Source organism: Nuphar pumila, chromosome 2 (genome assembly GCF_984573655.1).
Source record: "Nuphar pumila chromosome 2, dmNupPumi1.hap1.1, whole genome shotgun sequence".
In the NCBI taxonomy this organism is placed as follows: Eukaryota; Viridiplantae; Streptophyta; class Magnoliopsida; order Nymphaeales; family Nymphaeaceae; genus Nuphar; species Nuphar pumila.
The window spans coordinates 143,817,891-143,841,025 of NC_143250.1; the positions used below are offsets into that span (position 1 = coordinate 143,817,891).

At 36.8% G+C, this 23,135-nt stretch overlaps 1 protein-coding gene across 1 annotated transcript in view; it reads right to left on the reverse strand.

Annotated features, from left to right (window-relative positions):
* LOC149847432 (putative protein phosphatase 2C 11) overlaps positions 1–23,135 on the reverse strand; it is a 53,665-nt gene that overhangs the window by 4,933 nt on the left and 25,597 nt on the right. The window contains exon 7 of the mRNA XM_089997019.1: positions 21,325–21,396. Coding sequence (XP_089853145.1) covers positions 21,325–21,396 — 72 coding nt within the window. The remainder of the gene's footprint in view (positions 1–21,324; positions 21,397–23,135) is intronic.

Below are 23,135 nucleotides of genomic sequence, written 5' to 3' on the forward strand. Positions count from 1 at the left end.
ATGGATGATATTTTATTTTTTTATTTTTTGTTCTTTCTCTAAATTTAAGCATATTCGAGTGTTATGATCAAATTGACGTGTATTTCTTTGCATATAAATAAGTTGGTGTTGTCTTTATCTATTCTTTTTTGTTCAAATGCATTGAATTCTAAAATTTCTCATGTTAAACTATGGTGGTACTTGGTTTGCCACATATCCTTTATATTTATACCTTAGACAACAATAATATTAAAATTTGAAAAAAAAAACAAATAATAATGAAGAAAAGAAATAATAGATTTTATTGATTGTTAGAGATTTTATTACTTATTTTTTTATTAAATACTCATATTTTATTTCTTAGATACTTACATAGATCAAGATGTTGCATTAATATTACTTTTACATAATCTCATATTCTTCGGTATTTATTTGAGATTTTTTATTTCTTATTAGTTGTTGCTTCATCAATAAAGCATTTCTTTTATTTATTTGTATTTTTAGATATTTTTAAAGTTTTTTTTAAGTTTAAAAAAAACTGAAGCTTACGCTCTACGCCTCGCTATGCCTCAACGTTTTTTACAATATTGACTCAGCATTTAGTCGAGCATGCGAATGTCATGATTGAAATATGGTTTTATGGTGTTTGCATTCCTTTTGTTGTTGTTGTTGTTGTAGTATTGGGCCTAAATACAAGATGCCTTTGTATCATGCTTTGAGAGGAAAGATTTTAGATGCTAATGTGAATAAAGTGAAGGTTTATTGGGAAAAGATGAGGTAGTCATCAAGAGAGACTAGATATAGCATCATGGCAGATGGGTGGACAGATAGAAAGTCAAGGATTTTGATAAATTTCCTTATCTATTACCCCCAAATCAACCATGTTTTTAAAATCAATTGATTTGTCTGATATGCCAAAGATAACATATGTATTGCTGAGGATTTTTTAACAGGTTGCGGAAGAGGTTCAACTTCAAAACATTGTATAGTTCATTACTGATAATGCAACAAATTATAGGGCAGCAAGTAAAGAACTGACAGAAAATTATGGGTCATTATTTTGGACCAGAGTTGTCAGTTGAGGAAGCGGAAGCGGGAAGCGATACAGGAAGCGGGAGCGGGAAGCGAGGCACTTTAAAAAATGTAGGAAGCGGGAAAGCGTGAGACCACTTAGAAGAAAATTACGAACCGTCTCGGAAGCGACCTAGGAAGCGAACCTGAAGTGAGGGAGAAGCGAAAAAAATGAAAAAAAAATGGGGAAGCGAGGGGGGAAGCGAGGGGGGAAGCGCGCTTCCCATAAAAGGGAAGCACGCTTCCCAAAAAAGGGGGACGCTTCCCCTCACGCTTCGGAAGCACGACGTTTCGCGCTTCCGAAGTGCGCTTCGGGGAGCATGCTTCCCCTTTACCCTAGGCGCTTCCGGTAACTCTGTTTTGGACCCCGTATGCTGCCTATTGCATAGACCTCATGCTTGAGGACATTGACAGCATGGATGAGATATGACATACAATTGAATGTTGCCAAGAAATTACAAAATTTATTTATAATGATGCATGGGTTTTGAACTTAATGAGGAAGTATATTAATGATGTTGAGTTGATTAGTAGCGCAGTTACTAAATTTGCTACGAATTTTTTGACAGTGCAGAGTCTTGTAAAGAATATAAGTGCACTTAAAAATATGTTTTTTTCAAATGAGTGGAATGCATATCCCCATTCTCAAAGAAGAAAACCAAGATAAATTGTAGATATTGCATTTAGAAGAGAATTTTGAGATTCGTGTATTAAGTTGTTGAGAATAAGTATACCTTTGGTGAATGTGTTTTGATTGGTTGACAGCGAAGACATACCAGCTATGGGTTATCTCTATGAGACCGTGGATAAGGCCAAAGAGGTCATTAGAGATAATTTAAATGGTCATAGGCGAACTGGGCAGCTTCATCAACCTCTTCATGCTGCAACGCATTATTCAAATCCTGCATTTAGATACTCCCATACATTTAAGATGGACAAGGAAGTCAACAAGGGTCTCTTGGATTGTATTGAAAGGTTAAACCTTGATTATGGTATTCTAAATTAGATTCATAAGCAAATAAAAATTTACGACAATGCATTGTATGATATGGGTGTAAAAGTATCTTCAACAAGATACTTTAGTCGATAACGCAACCACCTTAAGAATAAATGTGTGAACACACACACCCAAGAACACTTGTGCACAACAAACACAACACACCGAATCACAAATGTGCACTTGCACCCATAAGTTTCATAAACACTAAAGAGGTTGGGCTATAATCCCAAATCCCTTAAAGAAATACAAGAGGAGCTGCCCATATATATAGGGCTTTGGAGGAGGCCTTGGGAGGGGCTCCACATAGTCGTTGGAGCCCCTCCAACGGTCACAAATGTGACCGTTGGAGGGGTCCAACGACTAGTGGGTTGGGCCCCTCCCAATGCATGTACAATGCATTAAATGAAAAAGCAAAAATAAATAAAGAAAAAGAAAAAAAGAAAATACAAAAAAAACATATTCTTGAAAAAGAATGTGTAAAATTCCTAAACTACCCTTACTATGACTATATATATTTTATATATATAATTGGTAAATACATATACATATATTATATATATGTATATGTATTACCTTATATATATAAAATATATATACGAAATTACAAGTTTGATTACATAATTTAACACCCCCCCTCAAACTTAGGGCAAGATGACCGATAGTTTGCCAAGAAGGAAGTTGAACCGCGGAGCGCACAAGGCTTTAGTAAAGAAATCTGCCAACTGATATTCGGACGTGACATAAGGAAGATCGATAACTCCTCGGAGATATGCTTCACGAACATAGTGACAGTCCATTTCGATGTGTTTTGTCCGTTCATGAAAGGTGTGGTTCTTTGCAATGTAGATTGCACTTTTGTTGTCGCAGCATAGCTTGGTGGGTCCTTCAATTTTGATCCCCATGTCTTCTAGCAGTTGGTGAATCCAAATAATCTCCATGGTAGTAGTGGCCATGACACGATATTCAGCTTCAGTTGAGGAGAGCGACACCTTTTGTTGCTTCTTGCATCTCCACGAAATTAGTGAGTCTCCTAAGAACACACAAAAACCAGTGGTGGAGTGACGGTTATTTGGGTCACCTCCCCAATCAGAGTCAGTATAAGCAATCAATTTTAAGTCAGAGGAAGAGGACAGAAAAACTCTCTTATTTAGAGTTCCCTTTATGTATCTTACGACCCGTAAGATGGCACTCATGTGAACGGATGTAGGCGCATGCTGAAACTGACTTGCAGTATGGACTGCATGGGATATATCTGGTCTGGTAATACTCAGATACATCAGAGATCCTACAAGCTGTCTGTAGGGTGTAGGATCCAACATGGGAACTCCATCATCAATTTTCATCTTTGCTCCTACAACCGCAGGAGTTTCACACAGCTTCTCATCTGTAATACCTGACCTGTCAATGATCTCAGAAGCAAGCTTAGTTTGAGATAAGAAATATCCTCTAAGAGAGTATGCCACTTCAATTCCCAAAAAATAAGTTAAAAAACCCAAGTCAGACATTTCAAATTTATCTTTTAAGATAGATTTTATACTTTTAACCCCGTTAGAATCACTCCCAGTGATGAGCATGTCATCAACATACAGAAGTAAAATTACAATCCCTGCATTGGATTTTCTAACAAATAGAGCAGTGTCAGTAAAACAAGAGGAAAAACCATTCTCAATCATAACAGAGTTAAATCTATCATACCAAGCCTTGGGAGCTTGTTTTAGGCCATAGAGTGCTTTCTGAAGACGAAGCACCTTTCCCTTAGGAGTCTCCATTCCAGGAGGAGCATCCATGTAGACTTCTTCACTTAAATCGCCATTTAAAAAGGCATTTTTCACATCCATTTGATAGATGTTCCATTTGTTGATAGAGGCAACGGTTATAAGACATCGAACAGTGACCATACGAGCTACAGGAGCAAAAGTTTCTTCATAGTCAATACCATATTCTTGACTATATCCTTTTGCAACCAAGCGAGCTTTATACCTTTCAAGGGATCCATCACTTTTAGTTTTTACTTTGAAAACCCATCTGCACCCTATTGTTTTCTTGCCTTTAGGAAGATTTTGGAATTCCCAGGTTTTGGCTCTTCTCAGAGCCTCAAGTTCATTGTTCATGGCATTAATCCATTCAGGGCATTTACGTGCTTCTTCAAAATTTCTAGGTTCTATATAAGAGTGGATGGCACTAAGGCAGGCTCTATATCTTGGGGAGAAGGAGTCATAGGAAATGAACCTAGAAGGAGGCCTTCTACTTCTCTCAGTTCTACGAGGGATCACTTCATTCTGAGAGGCACTGGGACTGGCATCACTATATCTGTCAAGAGCACTCCTAAAGTTGTTTTGATCTCTATGAGAGTAGGTGATAGGGTCTCTAGGTAATTCAATAGGTTGATGTGACAAAGGAGACAAGATGTTTTCCTCGGTTTCAAGTTCATTTGGGTTACTTTGATCTGACTCATTATCACTAGTATCATCGTCCTTATTCAATAAATCAAATAAAAAAGAATAATCCATATTTTCATTATGGGGGTCACAACGTTCAAATCCACTAACATTTTCCAAAAAACTCACGTTCCTGGAAACATACAATTTATCACTTTTGATATCATAACAACGAAACCCCTTTTGGGTTTCAGAATAGCCAAGAAAGGCACAAGGAATGGCTTTTGGAGAAAGTTTGTCATTCTTATCAGTAAGAACAAAACACTTACACCCAAAGACCTTAACCTGCTATAATTAGGTTCCTTATCATACAGTTTTTCAAAGGGAGAAATTTTGTTTAAATTTTTCGATGGAATTCGGTTTATGAGATAGACAGAGGTAAGGGCTGCCTCAGCCCAAAGATTTTTTGGAATGTTTTGAGAAATGAGCAAAGTCCTAGTTGTTTCAATGATGTGTCTGTGTTTTCGTTCGGCTAACCCATTTTGTTGAGGGGTTTTCGGACATGATTTTTGGTGAAGAATTCCAAAATTTTCAAGATAACTCTTAAATTCATTTGAGAGGTATTCTCCTCCAGAGTCAGACCTAAAGATTTTTAAACATCCATTGAATTGATTTGAAATCATCATGTGAAAACTTTTAAAGGTTGAAAAAACTTCATGTTTATGTTTAAGGAAATAGATCCAACAAAACCTAGTATAGTCATCCACAAAGATCACATAATATGAAAAACCTCCTTTTGACATTACCGGAGCCGGTCCCCATACATCGGAATGGACAATTTCAAATGGTTTTGTCGTAAACATGGATCTTTGAGGAAAAGGCAAACATTTCATTTTCCCAAGAATGCATTCATTACACAAAAAGTCACTTTTACAAAGATGTTTAACAAAAGGCAAATACGAGATTTTAACAATATTGGGATGACCCAATCTCTTATGCCATACATGAATGTCTTTGTTTTGGACGACGTTGCAAAATTGACTCTTGGGAACTTGAAGAAAATCTACGTAGTAGAGGTCTCCTCTTCTAGAGCCTTCCCCAATCAATCTCCCGGACTGACGATCCTGTATCCAACATTTATTAGAAGAAAATTTTATATCGCAACCATGGTCCGAGAGTTGGGAAACGGAAAGAAGATTTAGGTTAAGATTTGGGATAAAACGAATTTTTGGAACGAAGAAGTCTTGTTTTTCAAAATTACCTATTCCTTTAATCTCAAGAGATGTACCGTCCGCGGTTGATACAAAGGATGGAAAAGCATTTTTAGAAAAATTTGAAAGAGTGCAATAACTAGGGGTCATGTGAAAGGATGCCCCGGAATCTAAAAGCCAAGATGTCTTACCGGGGGAAGAGGATGACATAGCGGCTCCGGAAGTACCTCCCTTGAGAAGAGGCTGTAGGGCTTCCACGATTTGTTAAAGAGAAAGAGACTCACTTGATAAAGAGGGTCGTTCTTCAACTTGAGATGCCATAGCCGTTGCAATCAATTTCTTCCATTTAGGACACAAGGGTTTGATATGTCCGGGTTCTTTACAATGATAGCAAGTTACTTTGCTATAGTCTCTTTTGCCATACCGATCATTTCCTCCTTGACCTTGATTCTTGAAATGAGGAGGTCTATAGGTCCTCATGTTATTTCCCGGTCTTGACACGGCATTAGCCATTTCACCATCTTCTTGAGTAGAGGAAGTAACAAGAATGCTAAGATTATTTTTGCTAATCCCCATACGGGTTTCTTCACCACTTAGCTTGGTGATAACATCTTCGAGTGAGGGGGATGTGAAGGCGGAGAGAAGAGAGGACCGAACTTGTTCAAATTCGGGTCTAAGGCCATTTAAAAAATTGAAGAACCGGTCTTCTTCAAGTTGTTTGTGCCTTAATTCGATTGCCTCACCACTCCATTTAGGTTCAAGGATTGCGAGCTCGTCCCAAATAGAGGATAATTCGGCAAAGTACTCCCGAATGGTCATGTCATTTTGTTGGAGAGTCAAAGCCCTCTTTTGGAGAAAGTACTTGTGGGATAGATCTCTTGAGGTGTACATTTTCTCAAGATATACCCAAGCTTCGGAAGCCCTTTTAAATTTGATGATGTTGGCATTTATCTTGGTCTCAACGGATGAGAAAATCCAAGATAAGATCTTGAAGTTCTTCATTTCCCAATCATCATGTTTCTTAGAATACTCTTCAAGGGCCTTTTGTCTTTCATCCCCTTCAAGGATCTTAATATCCCCTCCTTCAACAATGGTAATTTTGGGTTCCGGTTCCGGTATGGATCCATAAACGTAACCCCAAAGCCCCTTTCCTTTAATATGGGCTTCCATATTACCGGCCCAAACATGATAGTTTGAGCCATTAAGCTTAAACCCAAGAGAGAAATGAGAGTCTTTTTCGCCCATTAGAGAAGAAAGAATGCAAGAGATAGTATGTACCTTAATTACTTTTTGCGTCTTTCTTGACAAAAGAAGCTCCTAAAATATTGCCCGAAGAAGATGATCCTCTTTGATTTCAAAAAACTTGAAGGCACGCTTCCCGAGGAATGCAAAAGAAGGCGAGTCGCAATTCTTCTTCTTCAACGAGGCTTTGATACCATGTAAAAGTATCTTCAACAAGATACTTTAGTCGATAACGCAACCACCTTAAGAATAAATGTGTGAACACACACACCCAAGAACACTTGTGCACAACAAACACAACACACCGAATCACAAATGTGCACTTGCACCCATAAGTTTCATAAACACTAAAGAGGTTGGGCTATAATCCCAAATCCCTTAAAGAAATACAAGAGGAGCTGCCCATATATATAGGGCTTTGGAGGAGGCCTTGGGAGGGGCTCCACATAGTCGTTGGAGCCCCTCCAACGGTCACAAATGTGACCGTTGGAGGGGTCCAACGACTAGTGGGTTGGGCCCCTCCCAATGCATGTACAATGCATTAAATGAAAAAGCAAAAATAAATAAAGAAAAAGAAAAAAAGAAAATACAAAAAAAACATATTCTTGAAAAAGAATGTGTAAAATTCCTAAACTACCCTTACTATGACTATATATATTTTATATATATAATTGGTAAATACATATACATATATTATATATATGTATATGTATTACCTTATATATATAAAATATATATACGAAATTACAAGTTTGATTACATAATTTAACAATGGGGAGACCTGCACCAATGCAAAACTGTACCACGATGCACCCAAGTAATTTATTTGTCTATTTCAATTTTAATTTCATATTGTTATTTAGTTATGATGTTTTGTATGATTTGTAACAGTTATTGTCTTTTTTATTCTTCATTTTCTTGTTTTTTTCATACATATGGTGGACTAGGTTTGGAAGTGATGTTCTAAACCAAAGAGCTTTTGCTATTCGCATCCTAAGTCAAACATGCAGTGTGGATGCAAAAAAAAGTGGAGCGTCTGATCATGCATAATTGTATGCATAATATATACATTCTATATGCATGATTTTGTGTGAAATGAGCATTAACAACTCCTGTTTAATCGATATTTGTGCACGGTCTTGCAGAGAAGAGTTTGATATCAATTATAGAAAAAATAAACAAGTGTTGACCCACTTGAGTGTTTTAGAAAAAATCAGTTTTTACTAACAAGTTTTTAGAAAATAGTTTTTGGAAAAGGTGGTTTTGAGAAATTTTTGAAAATCATGAAACTTGTTCAGAAAATTTTCTTAAACACCCATTTAACCTAGCCTAACCTTATAAATAATAGAGATTAGGTCTCTCTCCGAGTCGGCCTTCTCTCCTCTCTTTCTCCTTTCTCTTCCCCTTTTCTTCTTCCTTTCTCTCCCTTTTTCCTCGCCGGCTTCTTCTTCATTTTCCTCGAAGGTGCTACGTGACACGTGCTAGCGTTGGGAAGACCGCTCTGTTCTCCCCACTCCATCAGAGGTGACCGAGGCATGCCTCTTATCTCTTTTCTCTTTACCTGTTGTTTAGCATAGTTCGTGGCTTAGATTTGTTTCTTGTGATTTAATTATTTGCAGCATCATAGATAGTTTTTTTTTTTTTAGTCTTATTGTTAAAAAGGGCACACAAAGATCAAATCAGTCTGCGTCAGATCTGGTGCAGTGCAACCTGATCAGTCTGATCATAAAGTCTTTATCAGATCTGTCATACTCGATAGATTTGATTGGACCTTATTAATCAGACTCTGATCCAGCCTGATCGGGTTCTGATCAGGCCAGACCAGGCCCAACCAGCAATAGTAGCGCTGACTGCCAGATTTGCCGAGTTTGGGCCTGCCAGGCATACCCAAATTACCGTTAGTTGGCCTACCTGATCTGACCAGATCAAATCTGGTCAGATCCATCTGTCAGATAACAGACTGACCTGTGATCTGGGTGATCCAGCGCAGATCAGTTTGTTCAGACAGCGAGCAACCAGATCAGGCTGGTCGTGATAGGTCTTATTTTGCGTTGAATCTGCTTAGTAGGCAGGCAAGCTGAACAGTGTGACCTGTGCAAAATTATTTTTTTTTATCTGAGTTGCTGGGTTGAATCAGGCAGGTTGAGTCTGATTATTTTCAGATCTGCCGTTAGTAATAGACCTGATTATTTTCTTTTTGCATCAACGCTGATCAGGTCTGCTATATCAGACCCAATCAGCCAATAAAGATCAGATCTGTGAGCCTGTTGGGTTCTGATCCTATCAGCTGATCCCAGAAGGCTAGACTAAATCATCTTCTAGTCGACCCAACCGCAGGCCCGTGGGTTAACTAGTTGGCCAGGTCTGCTGGCAGTGGATCTACAGCTGGTCAAGTCTACATCTGCTGGCAGCACATTTAAATTCTGTTTATTTGGCCTGTATACTGGACTGTGTGTTGAAAGATCTCAAAGGAAATATAGCAGACTGTTAAAATGTATCTCCTAAATTCATTGATGTAAATATAAATATATATACTTATATACATAGAGATACATATACATATAATATTTATATGTATATGTATCTCTATTTATATACAACAACAACAACAACAACTACGCCTTCATCCCAAAACAATTGGGGTCAGCGATATGAACCAAAAAAGAAATTCATTTTGGGTCTTCCACATGAATCCTTTTCCTCCAATCATTTCTATCCAACGCCATGTCCTCGGTGAGGTTCAAAGCATTCATATCCTTTCCTATCATCTCCATCCAAGTCTTCCTAGGCCTACCCCGACCTCTTTTAACTAATATATTTTCCCATTTCTCCAACCTTCTAACTGGAGCATCATTAGGCCTTCGCCGAATATGTCCAAATCACCGTAAACGATTCTCTCGCATCTTATTTTCAATGGGTGCAACACCTACCTTCTTACGTATCTCTTCGTTCCGAATCTTATCTTTTATTGTATTTCCACACATCCATCTAAGCATCCGCATCTCAGCTACACTCATTTTTTGAATATGATGTCTCTTGGCAGCCCAACATTCCGTACCATATAGTAAAGCGGGTCTAATAGTCGTCCTATAAAACTTTCCCTTCAACCGCAATGGCATTCTACGATCGCACAGCACTCCAGTAGCACTTTTCCATTTCATCCACCCAACCTTTATCCTATGATTTACATCTCCATCAATTTCTCCATACTTTTGAATGATGGATCCCAAATATTTGAAATAATCATTCACCGGTATATCTTGCTCACCAAGTTTCACTACACTCCCATCACTACTTCGTTGCTTACTAAACCGACATTCCATATATTCAGTCTTACTCTTACTCAACTTAAAACCTCTAGCTTCCAATGTCTGTCTCCATAATTCTAACTTAGCATTAACCCCAGCTCTAGACTCATCAATCAAAACAATATCATCAGCAAACAACATACACCACGGTACATTTTCTTGAATTGATCTCGTAAGCTCATCCATCACTATCGCAAATAGGAAAGGGCTTAAAGCAGATCCTTGATGTAACCCAACCGTTATCGGAAAATTGGTTGTCACCCCTCCACAAGTGCGGACAATGGTTACTACTCCTTCATACATATCTTTAATTATACTAATGTACTTGAGAGAAACACCTTTCTTCATCATTGTCCACCAGAGAACGTCCCTAGGTACTCTATCGTATGCCTTCTCTAAATCAATAAAAACCATATGCAAATCTTTGTTCCTCTCGCTATATCTTTCAATAAGTTGTCTAAGAAGATGTATAGCTTCCATAGTTGATCTTCCAGGCATAAAACCAAATTGATTCTCCGATATCATGACAACCTTCCTCAACCTAGACTCAATCACCCTCTCCCAAAGTTTCATAGTATGACTCATGAGTTTTATACCACGATAGTTTGTGCAATCTTGTATATCACCCTTATTCTTATATAAAGGCACCAAAGTACTCTTCCTTCACTCATTAGGCATCTTATTTGTTCGCCAAATCAAGTTAAAAAGATTTGTCAACCATTCTAAACCTTTCTCTCCCAAGCATTTCCAAGCCTCGATAGGTATACCATCTGGGCCAACTGCCCTTCTTGATTTCATTTTCTTCAAAGCCTCTGCAATTTCTTTCTTTTGAATCTTGCGCATGAAGTCACGATTTATCTCATGAAAAGGAATGGAGAAGTCTCCAAGATCTTGAGCATGACTATCATTAAATAGCTTATCAAAATAATCTTTCTATCTCTCCTTAATCTCCTCATCTTTGACTAAAACCCTTTGCGTTTCATCTTTGATACATCTAACCATACCCAAATCCTTCGATTTCCTATCTCTCATCTTTGCAAGCCTATAAATATCCTTCTCGCCTTCTTTGGTATCTCTATTTATATAAATATATATATTTATATATTTTTCTTTTTAATTACCCGATAAGGGTATAATTGTAATTTCACCTCTTGCGCATATTCCATTCGGAATATGCTGTATTTTTTTCCTTTTTATTTTTTGTACCTTTTTATTTTTATTTTTTATTCTTTTTACCTTTTTCAAAAAGGTACATTGGGGGTCCCCCAATAGAGTCGTTGGGGGCCCCCAACGGTCACAAATGTGACCGTTGGGGGCTCAACTCCTTTGGGAGCCCCCTTGCACCTCCTTCTTCTTGTATAAATAGGGGTGTTCCCCTCTTGTTTTCCCTAAGCTTGAGAGTCTCAAGCATTTGGTTCTTTCTATGAAATACATGCCATAGTGCATGTTTATTATTTTTACGCTTTTGCGTACTTTGTTCAAGTGTTGTGAGAGTGCCTTCGTGCACATCTTTTTTATATTTGTTTGTGTTCGTATGCGCATTGTCTTATTATAGACATTTTCACATGGTATCAAAGCGAGGTTGATTATTGAAGATCGTGGAATTCTCTATTTTCGAGTGCCTCGAAAAACGTGCCTTCCGATCTTTGAAGTTTGAAGTGGTGGATCTTTCTTCTCAAATATTTTAGAAGAATCTTGTGCCAAGTTGGTGTTGGAAATATTGTGTTGGTACGCTTTTTCCTCTACCTCTTAATGGGCGAAAAAGAGTCCCATTTTGCTCTTGGTTTCAAATTGAATGGGTCCAACTATCATGTTTGGGCCGGAAATATGGAGGCTCATATAAAAGGGAAGGACCTATGGGGATATGTACTTGGTACAATTCCGGAACCGGAACCCAAGATTACCGTGGTAAATGGAAGCGAAATCAAGGTTCTTGAGGGAGAAAAAAGAACCAAAGCCCTTGAAGAATACTCCAAGAAGCATGATGAATGGGAAATGAAGAATTTCAAGATTCTTTCATGGTTTTTCTCATCCGTGGAGACTAAGATCAATGCCAACATTATTAAATTCAAAAAGGCATCGGAAGCTTGGCATTATCTTGAAAAAATGTACACATCAAGGGATCTCTCTCATAAATACTACCTTCAAAAGAAGGCTATTTCCCTTACCCAAGGTGAAATGACGATTAGAGAATACTTTGTCGATCTTTCCTCTATTTGGGATGAGCTTGCAATGCTTGAACCAAAATGGAGTGGAGAAGCAATTGAGCTTCGTCACAAGCAACTTGAAGAAGATCGGTTCTTCAACTTTTTGAATGGGCTAAGGCCCGAATTTGAGCAAATAAGGTCATCTCTTCTTTCCTCCTTTTTTCCTCATTCTCTTGAAGATGTTCTCACCAAATTAAGTGGTGAAGAGACTCGTATGAATTTATGTAAACAAGGACCAAATGTTCTTGCGGTTCCTTGTAGTATTGAAGAAAATAGTGAGGTTAATGCCGTATCAAGACCCGGAAACAATGTAAGAACCTATCGTCCCCCTCACTTTAAATTTCAAAATCAAGGAGAAAATGGTGGACAAAGAGGGAAAAGGGACTATAGCAAAACTATTTGTCATTTTTGTAAAGAACCGGGGCATATCAAACCCGTTTGTCCCAAATGGAAGAAGCTCCTAGCCATGGCTACCACTGGTGTAACACAGAAAGAGGAGGCATCTTCAAGTGGGACCCTCTCTATAAATCAAATAGTGGAAGCTCTTCAACCTTTCCTCAAGGGATCTACCTCCGGTGCGGCCGTGTCCACTTCTTCTTCTCCAGGTAAAATCTCTTGGCTTTTGGACTCCGGTGCATCCTTTCATATGTCCCCAAACATTTTTTCTCTCTCCGATTACTCAAAAAATGGTTCCCCATCTTATGTCTCCACTGCGGATGGAACCTCTCTTGAAATTAAAGGAATAGGTAATTTTGAAACTCAACAGTTCTTTATTCCAAAAATCAGATTTATACCTAAACTAAACTTAAATCTCCTCTCTGTTTCTCAACTCAAGGACAATGGCTGTGATATTAAATTCTCTTGTGATAAATGTTTAATACATGATCGCCAGTCCGGGAAATTGATTGGGGAAGGCTTTAGAAGAGGAGATTCATATTATATGGAATCTCTTCAAGTTCCAAAAATTTTGTGTAATGTTGCCCGACATAAAGATATAAATGTGTGGCACAAAAGACTTGGTCATCCTAATATCACCAAGTTATCATACTTACATTTTGCAAAAGACCTATGTAAAAGCTCTTTTTCTTGTAATGACTGTACAACAACAAACAACAACAACAACTACGCCTTCATCCCAAAACAATTGGGGTCAGCGATATGAACCAAAAAAGAAATTCATTTTGGGTCTTCCACATGAATCATTTTCCTCCAATCATTTCTATCCAACGCCATGTCCTCGGTGAGGTTCAAAGCATTCATATCCTTTCCTATCATCTCCATCCAAGTCTTCCTAGGCCTACCCCGACCTCTTTTAACTAATATATTTTCCCATTTCTCCAACCTTCTAACTGGAGCATCATTAGGCCTTCGCCGAATATGTCCAAACCACCGTAAACGATTCTCTCGCATCTTATTTTCAATGGGTGCAACACCTACCTTCTTACGTATCTCTTCGTTCCGAATCTTATCTTTTTCTTGTAATGACTGTATTCTTGGAAAAATGTGAAGTTTACCTTTTGAGCAAAGAACTATGTTCTCTTCTAAAACTTTCGAAATTGTTCATTCGGATGTTTGGGGACCTGCACCTGTTGTTTCAAAATGAGGTTTTTTTTATTACGTAATATTTGTAGATGATTTTTCCAGATATTCGTGGATATATTTTCTTAAGTTTAAACATGAAGTGTTTTCATGTTTTAAAAATTTTCATTCAATGATTAAGAACCAATTCAACAGTAACATAAAGATTTTTAGAAGTGACTCTGGAGGAGAATATCTCTCCAATCAATTTAAGGTATACCTTGAGGATCAGGGTATTGTTCACCAAAAATCTTGCCCTAAGACACCTTAACAGAATGGGTTAGCTGAAAGAAAACATAGGCACATTATCGAGACCACTAGGACTCTCCTTATATCTCAAAATATTCCTAAAATTTTTTGGGCTGAAGCAGCTCTTGCTTCTGTTTATTTGATTAATCGCTTACCATCTAGGTTATTAGGTAAAATATCTCCCTTCGAGGTATTACATAAGATCGAACCTGATTATAATAGGTTAAGAGTCTTTGGATATAAGTGTTTCATACTTACGGATAAGAATGATAAACTCTCTCCCAAGGCTATTCCATGTGCCTTTCTTGGTTATTCCGAAACTCAAAAAGGTTTTCGTTGTTATGACCTTCGAGATGATAAACTATATGTTTCTACAAATGTAACTTTTTTAGAAAATGAAAGTGGTTTTGAAAAAAATGTTTCTTAACAAGAAAATTTTGATTACTCCTTATTCGACTTATTGTCTAGTAATGATGACATATCTAGTGATGATGATGTATCATTAAACCATGATGATGAAAATGATGGAGACATTGGTGAACATAATTCACCCAATGAACCAGAAAGTAGAGTTCCAAGTGATCCTATAACCTACTCTCGTAGAAACCAAGACACCTTTAGAAGTGCCATTGATCAATATAGTGAGCTTTTCATCCCTCTTGACCATAGAAGATTTGAAAGGAATAGAAGACCTCCAACTCGTTTTGTCTCTTTTGATTCTTTTTCACCCCGATATAGGGCTTGTCTAAGTGCCATTCACTCTTATTTTGAGCCAAGAAATTTTGAAGAAGCTAAAAAATGTATAGAATGGCAAGAGGCCATGCAAAGTGAACTTGATGCTCTTAAAAAGGCCGAAACTTGGGATTTTCAAACTCTACCTATGGGAAAGAAAACTATAGGTTGTCGATGGGTCTTTAAAGTTAAAACTAAGAGCGATGGTTCCCTAGAAAGGTATAAAGCTCGCTTAGTTGCTAAAGGGTATGGGCAAGAGTATGGAATTGATTACGAAGAAACCTTTGCCCCTGTAGCTCGGATGGTTACGGTTAGGTGTCTCATTACTATTGCATCTATTAAAAATTGGAACATTTTTCAAATGGATGTTAAAAATGCCTTCTTAAATGGTGATCTCAACGAAGAAGTTTATATGGATGCCCCACCAGGCATGATAATTCCTAAAGATAAAGCACTTCGTCTTCGAAAGGCTCTCTATGGTTTAAAGCAGGCACCCAAAGCCTGGTATGATAGGTTTACCAGTGTAATGCTGGAAAATGGATTTTCCTCATGTTATACTGACACTGCTTTGTTTACTAGAAAATCTAATGCAGGGATTGTAATTTTGTTGCTCTATGTTGATGATATGTTAATCACAGGTGATGATATTCAAGGAGTCAAGGGTATTAAGTCCGTCTTGACTTCAAAATTTGAGATGTCAGACTTAGGTTTTCTGACATATTTTCTTGGAATTGAGGTTGCCTATTCGCAACGTGGATATTTTCTATCTCAATCTAAACTTGCCTGCGAGATTATTGACAAGTCAGGTATTTCTGATAACAAAGTGTGTGAAACTCCTGAAGTTGTGGGAGCAAAAATGAAGATTGACGACGGTGTTCCTCTAACCGATCCTACTCCTTACAGGCAGTTGGTAGGTTCTTTAATGTATCTTAGCATCACTCGACCTGATTTGTCACATGCTATACACATCGCCAGTCAGTTTCAGCACGCTCCTACAACCGTTCATATGAGTGCTGTGCTTCGCACCATCAGATATTTAAAGGGAACTGTGAATAAGGGAGTATTCCTATCTTCGTCCTCTGAATTGAAATTGCTTGCTTATACTGACTCAGATTGGGGAGGTGACCCTAGTGACCGTCACTCCACCACTGGTTTCTGTGTTTTCTTAGGTGAGTCTTTGATCTCATGGTGATGTAAAAAGCAACAGAAGGTCTCTCTGTCATCCACTGAAGCCGAATATAGAGCCATGGCATCTACCACCATGGAAATTGTATGGATTCGACGCCTTCTGGAAGATATGGGAGTATTTATCAAAGAACCAACAAAGCTGTGCTGTTACAACAAAAGTGCAATTTATATTGCCAAGAATCACACCTTTCACGAGCGAACAAAGCATATAGAGATGGATTGCCATTATGTCAGAGAAGAATACTTGAAGAAGATCATTGATCTGCCATACGTAACGTCTGAGTATCAGCTTGCTGACTTCTTCACCAAAGTTCTTTGTTCGCCCAGATTTCATTTCCTCCTTGGCAAACTTGCGGTTATCACACCGTAAGTTTGAGGGGGGGTGTTAAAATGTATCTCCTAAATTCATTGATGTAAATATAAATATATATACTTATATACATAGAGATACATATACATATAATATTTATATGTATATGTATCTCTATTTATATAAATATATATATTTATATTTTTTTCTTTTTAATTACCCGATAAGGGTATAATTGTAATTTCACCTCTTGCGCATATTCCATTCGGAATATGCTGTATTTTTTTCCTTTTTATTTTTTGTACCTTTTTTATTTTTATTTTTTATTCTTTTTACCTTTTTCAAAAAGGTACATTGGGGGTCCCCCAATAGAGTCGTTGGGGGCTCGACTCCTTTGGGAGCCCCCTTGCACCTCCTTCTTCTTGTATAAATAGGGGTGTTCCCCTCTTGTTTTCCCTAAGCTTGAGAGTCTCAAGCATTCGGTTCTTTCTATGAAATACATGCCATAGTGCATGTTAATTATTTTTACGCTTTTGCGTACTTTGTTCAAGTGTTGTGAGAGTGCCTTCGTGCACATCTTTTCTATATTTGTTTGTGTTCGTATGCGCATTGTCTTATTATAGACATTTTCACACAGACTAGGCCCGTGGGTGTTAGTGATTCGTGTCCCTTTTCATCAGTCTAGTAAAGATAGTTTTTGGTTAAATTGTTTTTTTGCCAAGTTTCTTTTTTTTAGTAGAATTAGAAATAATTAGATTCTTGGTTCTTAGATTTTCTTTATTTCCTACAAACTAACATTAACTAGAATAGGTGGTCTAGTATTTTGTTTGTTTTGTGGTTTTGTGTTTTGTAAACAGCGAGGGTTGTGCACATGCGGACCAAGGAAGTTAGATCGCGAGTGAAAAGAGCCCTGCAGATTTTTCTTTTTCTTTTTCTTTTTCTTTTTCTTTTTCTTTATTTTTAATTTTTTTTAAGGCCACTGGCAATTTAATTTATTTGGGGTTGTAATATTTTTTACTTCTGCTCGAACCTATGCAATAGGGTAGCATGATTTATTTACATTTCCTTTAAGGCAATAAAGTTTGTTCTTGTGTGGAGTACAAAAGTTATAAACTCGTTCTCTAAGTTCGACTCGGACTTCACCACTAGTGTCAACCGGTTAATTTAAGATTTGATGCACGGTTTGCACTGACAATTTTTAATGAAAAAAAAATACTTTTAAAATACTTTCAAAAAAAGTTGCATCAAGCGTCTTTGAGCAGATTCATACAAAGCGAAGAAACATATTAGAGCACAAAAGATTCAATGACCTCGTGTACATTCGCTACAACCTACAACTGAGGCAAAGGTAATTTTAAATTTATAAAGTTTGTCATATTCATGTGTTATTTAATATTTTTTTATGCATACAAAACTCAAATAATTTTAAATTTTCATGTTATCTTTTTAAGCGAATGAAGAGGACATTCAATGGATAATCGTGGAGGAAGCTCATGACTTAGATGACGAAGACCCCACGTATATTGGAGATGATTTGAATGTCGAAGGAGGATCAAAAGAAGATAATCATGATATACTTCTTAAAAACTTGATTATCTATTGTAATTTGTAACTGTTAAGCATTCATAAACTTGTTTTTTTTTTTTTTTGATGAATCTTGTGATATGTTCTTAATTGAAGATATTACTATTTTACATTGTTCTTGTGAGATTTGATGATTGATGATGTGTTATTTAGCTCATAGAGACAAATGCTTCACATGTGATTTTATGGTTGCATTTTGTTCATTTCATCATTGTTTTGTGTGTTATGATATTTTAGAATTTTTGCTATTTTTTATTTTTTACATTTTTTTAGAATTTGTAAGTTTTTTTTCAAAATTTATGATTTTCACTATACGATACATATCTTATTTTTGGCCTGTACAGGTTACGATACGATACATACAACCTTGGTTCAGCCCATGGGCATGGATGTATTTACAAAAATAATAATCACAGATGTATGATATTAGACAAATTTAAAATGTTGCTCAGTGCTTATTTCCTGAAAATAAATGTACCAGTATTAAAAAAGCAAAAACACCTACTTAAATATGCTTTTACATGCCTGGATATTTACATGTTGCAAATAATAATGAATTACTTCAGCAAAGTGCTTCTGGTACAATGGAAGCCAAGCATATGCATAATGTAAACATAAAGATGGGAAACGAGTATGTAATGCAAATATGAATATGTAAGAATATTAACAGTTAAACACAAGAGAGACAAAAAGAAACAGAATTTCATGTATAATGAAATGGTAAGCCTGAAAACAGTCTTAAACTCTCCAAGAAAAACTACAACGAATAAAAAATGGAACATCTCTTAAATACCAATAAAAACCTGTCACACTGACTCTTCATATAGCTTGATGCACCTTGTGTGTGCAGGTGTGGGTGCAGCAGCCAGTGCAGCAGGACATGGGTCTCGCCACACTGGGTGTGGTCAACACATCTCCGCTGCAGTCAACCCGCGCCCGAAACTACATGTGTCAAAAAATGGACTCAGTCAACAATGACAGTCCATTTTTGTCCTTTTTCTAGCATTAAAAAAGTTAAACACACACACACACAATAAGGAGGGTTAGGGCACAATTCCCCCCTCCTCCTGATGCTCTTCTCCTCCTTGCTCCTGCCCTCCGTGCTCCTCCTATTTTGACGTGACTTCTTCGACGCTCTTCCTCCTTAGCACAAGCTCTCTCTCTCTCTCTCTCTCTCTCTCTCTCTCTCTCTCTCTCTCTCTCTCTCTCTCTCTCTCCTGTTCTTCCTCCCCTCCTCATCTAGGTTCGGGTGAACCCAAGCTCACGCAGTCGAGCCTAAGTTCGAGTGATGATAAATTGATAAATGTTTTTGTTTTATTAATGTAAAATTTTATGTGTAAAATAAGACTATATATAGAGAGAGAGAGAAGGGAGTAGCTGCCTACGGCAGTCTGAAGGGGGGTTTCCAAGTTTTTCTCAAATCTGACAGCACAGATTAGTTCGGCATGGTCGATTTGCAAGAAAATGACACTTGGATCGTGTTTTTTCGATATGACCTGAGCAGAAAATACACATTTAGCGGCGATCACAACCGCCGCTAAATGTGTATATTATACAAAAAAACGCTGTCCACTGTTAATCAATGCATGAGCAGCAGCAGACAACAGACGGTTTGTGTGTCCACTGTTACGCCCATCTCTCTCTCTCTCTCTCTATATATATATATATATATATATAGATATAGATATAGATATAGATATAGATATAGATATATAGTCACTAGAACATGAGACCTGAAATATGAGAACCATAAATATGGGCATTTCCAATACTTTTTGCAAATCCAACCATGTGGATGTACTTGGCATGGTGAATTTGCTAGAAATCATCAAGTCTTAAAAAATCTCGTTTATGCATCAAAATCGGATGATTCAAGAGCGGGTTCTTATAAAACCAAGCATGTAGATCACATCCGTACAGTTAGATTCAAGAGAAAAGAACAAAAAATCCATGAAAATCACGGTTCAAATATTAGTTCTCATGTTCTAGTGACTCTCTCTCTCTCTCTCTCTCTCTCTCTCTCTCTCTCTCTATATATATATATATATATATATATATATATATATATATATATATATATATATATATATATATATATATATATCCCCACACCCAAGTTTTTTAAAGTTCCGCATCGCCCTATGTGATATAGATAAAAAGCCATGGATGCAATATACTGACACTGACCTATCTAATCTTCATTCCATATTGGATCTTTTGTCCACAAAATGTCAGTGGATCTAATAAATGATGCTTGAGACAATGTCCCACATAAGTTCTCCTTAAAAATATGGTGCATACATAAGATTCAAATGTGCCAAAAACCCCAATTAGAGAGAACAAAGGAAAAGGCATATGTAAAGGACATTTCATTTACTTTTGAGAGATTATTATAAGAACATGTGGCAATTGAAAGGAATAAAAAAGACATGTTTCCTATATATGATAAACTTTCCAGGCTATCAATCTCGAGGATAAATGAAACAAAAGCCAATCAAATGGCCGACAACACCGTAAATGGCTCCACTTGTAAAATAATACAATGGAGTCCAGAGAGTCCAGACATAGCCATCATGGGTGCTTGATTATATCATTGAAGTCAACATAAAAAATAATAGCACTCACAAGACTGATATGCATCCAACATATAAGCATCTGTTTGAAATCTAGCTGTTGTCCTTGACAATATGACTGTTGTGAGCTCCCCAACAGCTAGTTTTTTGTATATATATATATATATATATATATATATATGGAGCTATGGCCCCCTTCTAACCTATGCATTTTTTTTGCATTTGATCATCAATAAAGAATATTTCTTTTTATGCTTGAGTGTTCTTGATTAGCCCTCAAGTGGCTTTTGTGTTTATACCTCTTTGAGGGTTTACTTTGTGCCTCTTGTATGAGGTGTGTGGAGGCTTCTTGATTTCATTACAATTTACAATATATACATTATATATATATATATATAGATCCTGAGTCTAATAAAAACATAGATCCTGAGAAAGTAATGATTATTATACTTGCAGAATCACAAACAAAATATCCCAGTTCCTTGGTGCTGATAAATGAGAGAGAGGGAGATCACATTTACACTATCCTAGCTCAGTGACAATTTAGCTAGATAAGTAATAACAGAATTAAAGTCTCCTAGGTAGAGAAAAGGAATCTTATCAGCATTAAAATCTGGTCAAATGCAGATAACACATGAAGTTGATAAAGTTGATGCATACATCTCCAATGGTAGCAAAATATAGCATTGAGAAGAAAACAACAGAAACCATTACCTCATTGGACATAACATTCCAGAGGCCATCACTTGCAAGAATAAAAAATTCAACATCACTGATGTCTTCTTCCTGAGTATGTCAAAGTTCAAAGACAGTTCATAATCTAAATTAATAATAATGTCCATAGTCAAACACATGCATAAGTCCACTACAAAAATAAGTTAAAATACAAAAGGATGTAAAATGTCATTTCATAGAACATGCTGATGATCAATAATCCTGAATGATGGCAAACTCAAATCACCTTGTGTCTTCAGATGCTCTGCCTTTTTCAAGTGTGTGGATATCAGATTGGTAGAATTTTTTTGCACCATTTAGAAAAGAACAATGATAAATGCTTTTACTAAGGTAATAAATACAATGGTGTTTACCAATTTAATGTCAATACTTGAACTCTTAGAATAATTCTAGACAGTTAGAAACAAGTAGTTTAATCCAGGTTTGGTAGCATAGCTACATACGGAATCACACTGCCTCCCTATGGGGTGCTGAGGGTCAACAATTTATGCTGTATCAGGACTATTTGAGAGAGAGAGAGAGAGTCCTTTATAAAGTGAAAATTATGAAAAATCAATATTTAAGTATGATTAAATATCTCTGATTGAGTCAAAAGTATGTTTTCATTTTCCCTAAAAGTTTGAGTAACATTTGGATTAAATAAGGAAGTTTCTTTTTTTATATTTTCATAAAGCCACTTCGCATGCATATGAGATTAAAAAAAAATACTAGGTTACTCAAAGGTGGGGGTGTGGGCACAAGTTTAAACTGAAAATCCCTCATATCTAGGGAAAATTTTAGCAGGGAAGCTTCCCCCACACTCCATTTGGCTCCATCCCTGATGCATGAGACTAAACGGCCCTAAACATATGACATTAATTTACAATTTTACTTTAATTTTTCTCTGCACTCTTGCAAAGATTAGCATGACCAGAATATTTGAACTGAAATTTCCAATATCACAGTAAATCTACAAAAAGTTTATTATCACTTAATCTAGAGAAGATTTCCCCCTTGTTAGGATGAGTTTATAAATAGCAAGCTCATTGCTATTTATACTTATTTTAAGTAGCAAGTTTTGGTGTTTGGTTCTTTTGTTTTTATTTTTTAATCTGTTTTATAAATTTAATGAGAAATCACCCCCTTTTCCCAGAACAAAGGGGAACCTACCCTTCTTTTTACAACTACTTATTTTTTTCCATTCCACCAACATCACCACCACCAACCATCATCACCACTGCCACTTCTCCACTGCTACCACCATAATCACTACAACCATCACCACCACTTCTTTACCCTACCATTATTACCACCACTTCTCCACCATCACCACCACCACCCACTTCTTCACCAGCACCAATGTCATCAGTCATCACCATCACCACCACTAGTACCACCTCCATCATCACCACCACCACCCCCATCATCACCACTGCTGTTAAAATGTAAAACTGTACATATATATATATATATATATATATATATATATATATATATATATATATAATATATTACTATATATATATATAAATACATTTTTCATTTCTTTCTTTTCTGTAATTTTTTCCTTTATTTTTATTTTTTGTCTTTATGTCATCTAGTTCAGTTTGAACTAGAATGATTGTTGCTAGTCAAGTCTTGTCCAGACTTGACTAGCAATAGAGCTGTTGGATTGACACAGTCCAACAGCTCTTAATAGAGTTGTTGGACTGACACATTCCAACAATTCTATTTAGAGCTATTGGACTCAATGCTTCTTAAGCAATTGAGTCCTCTTTCAGCTGTGTATATAAAGGGGTGCAGCCCGTCTT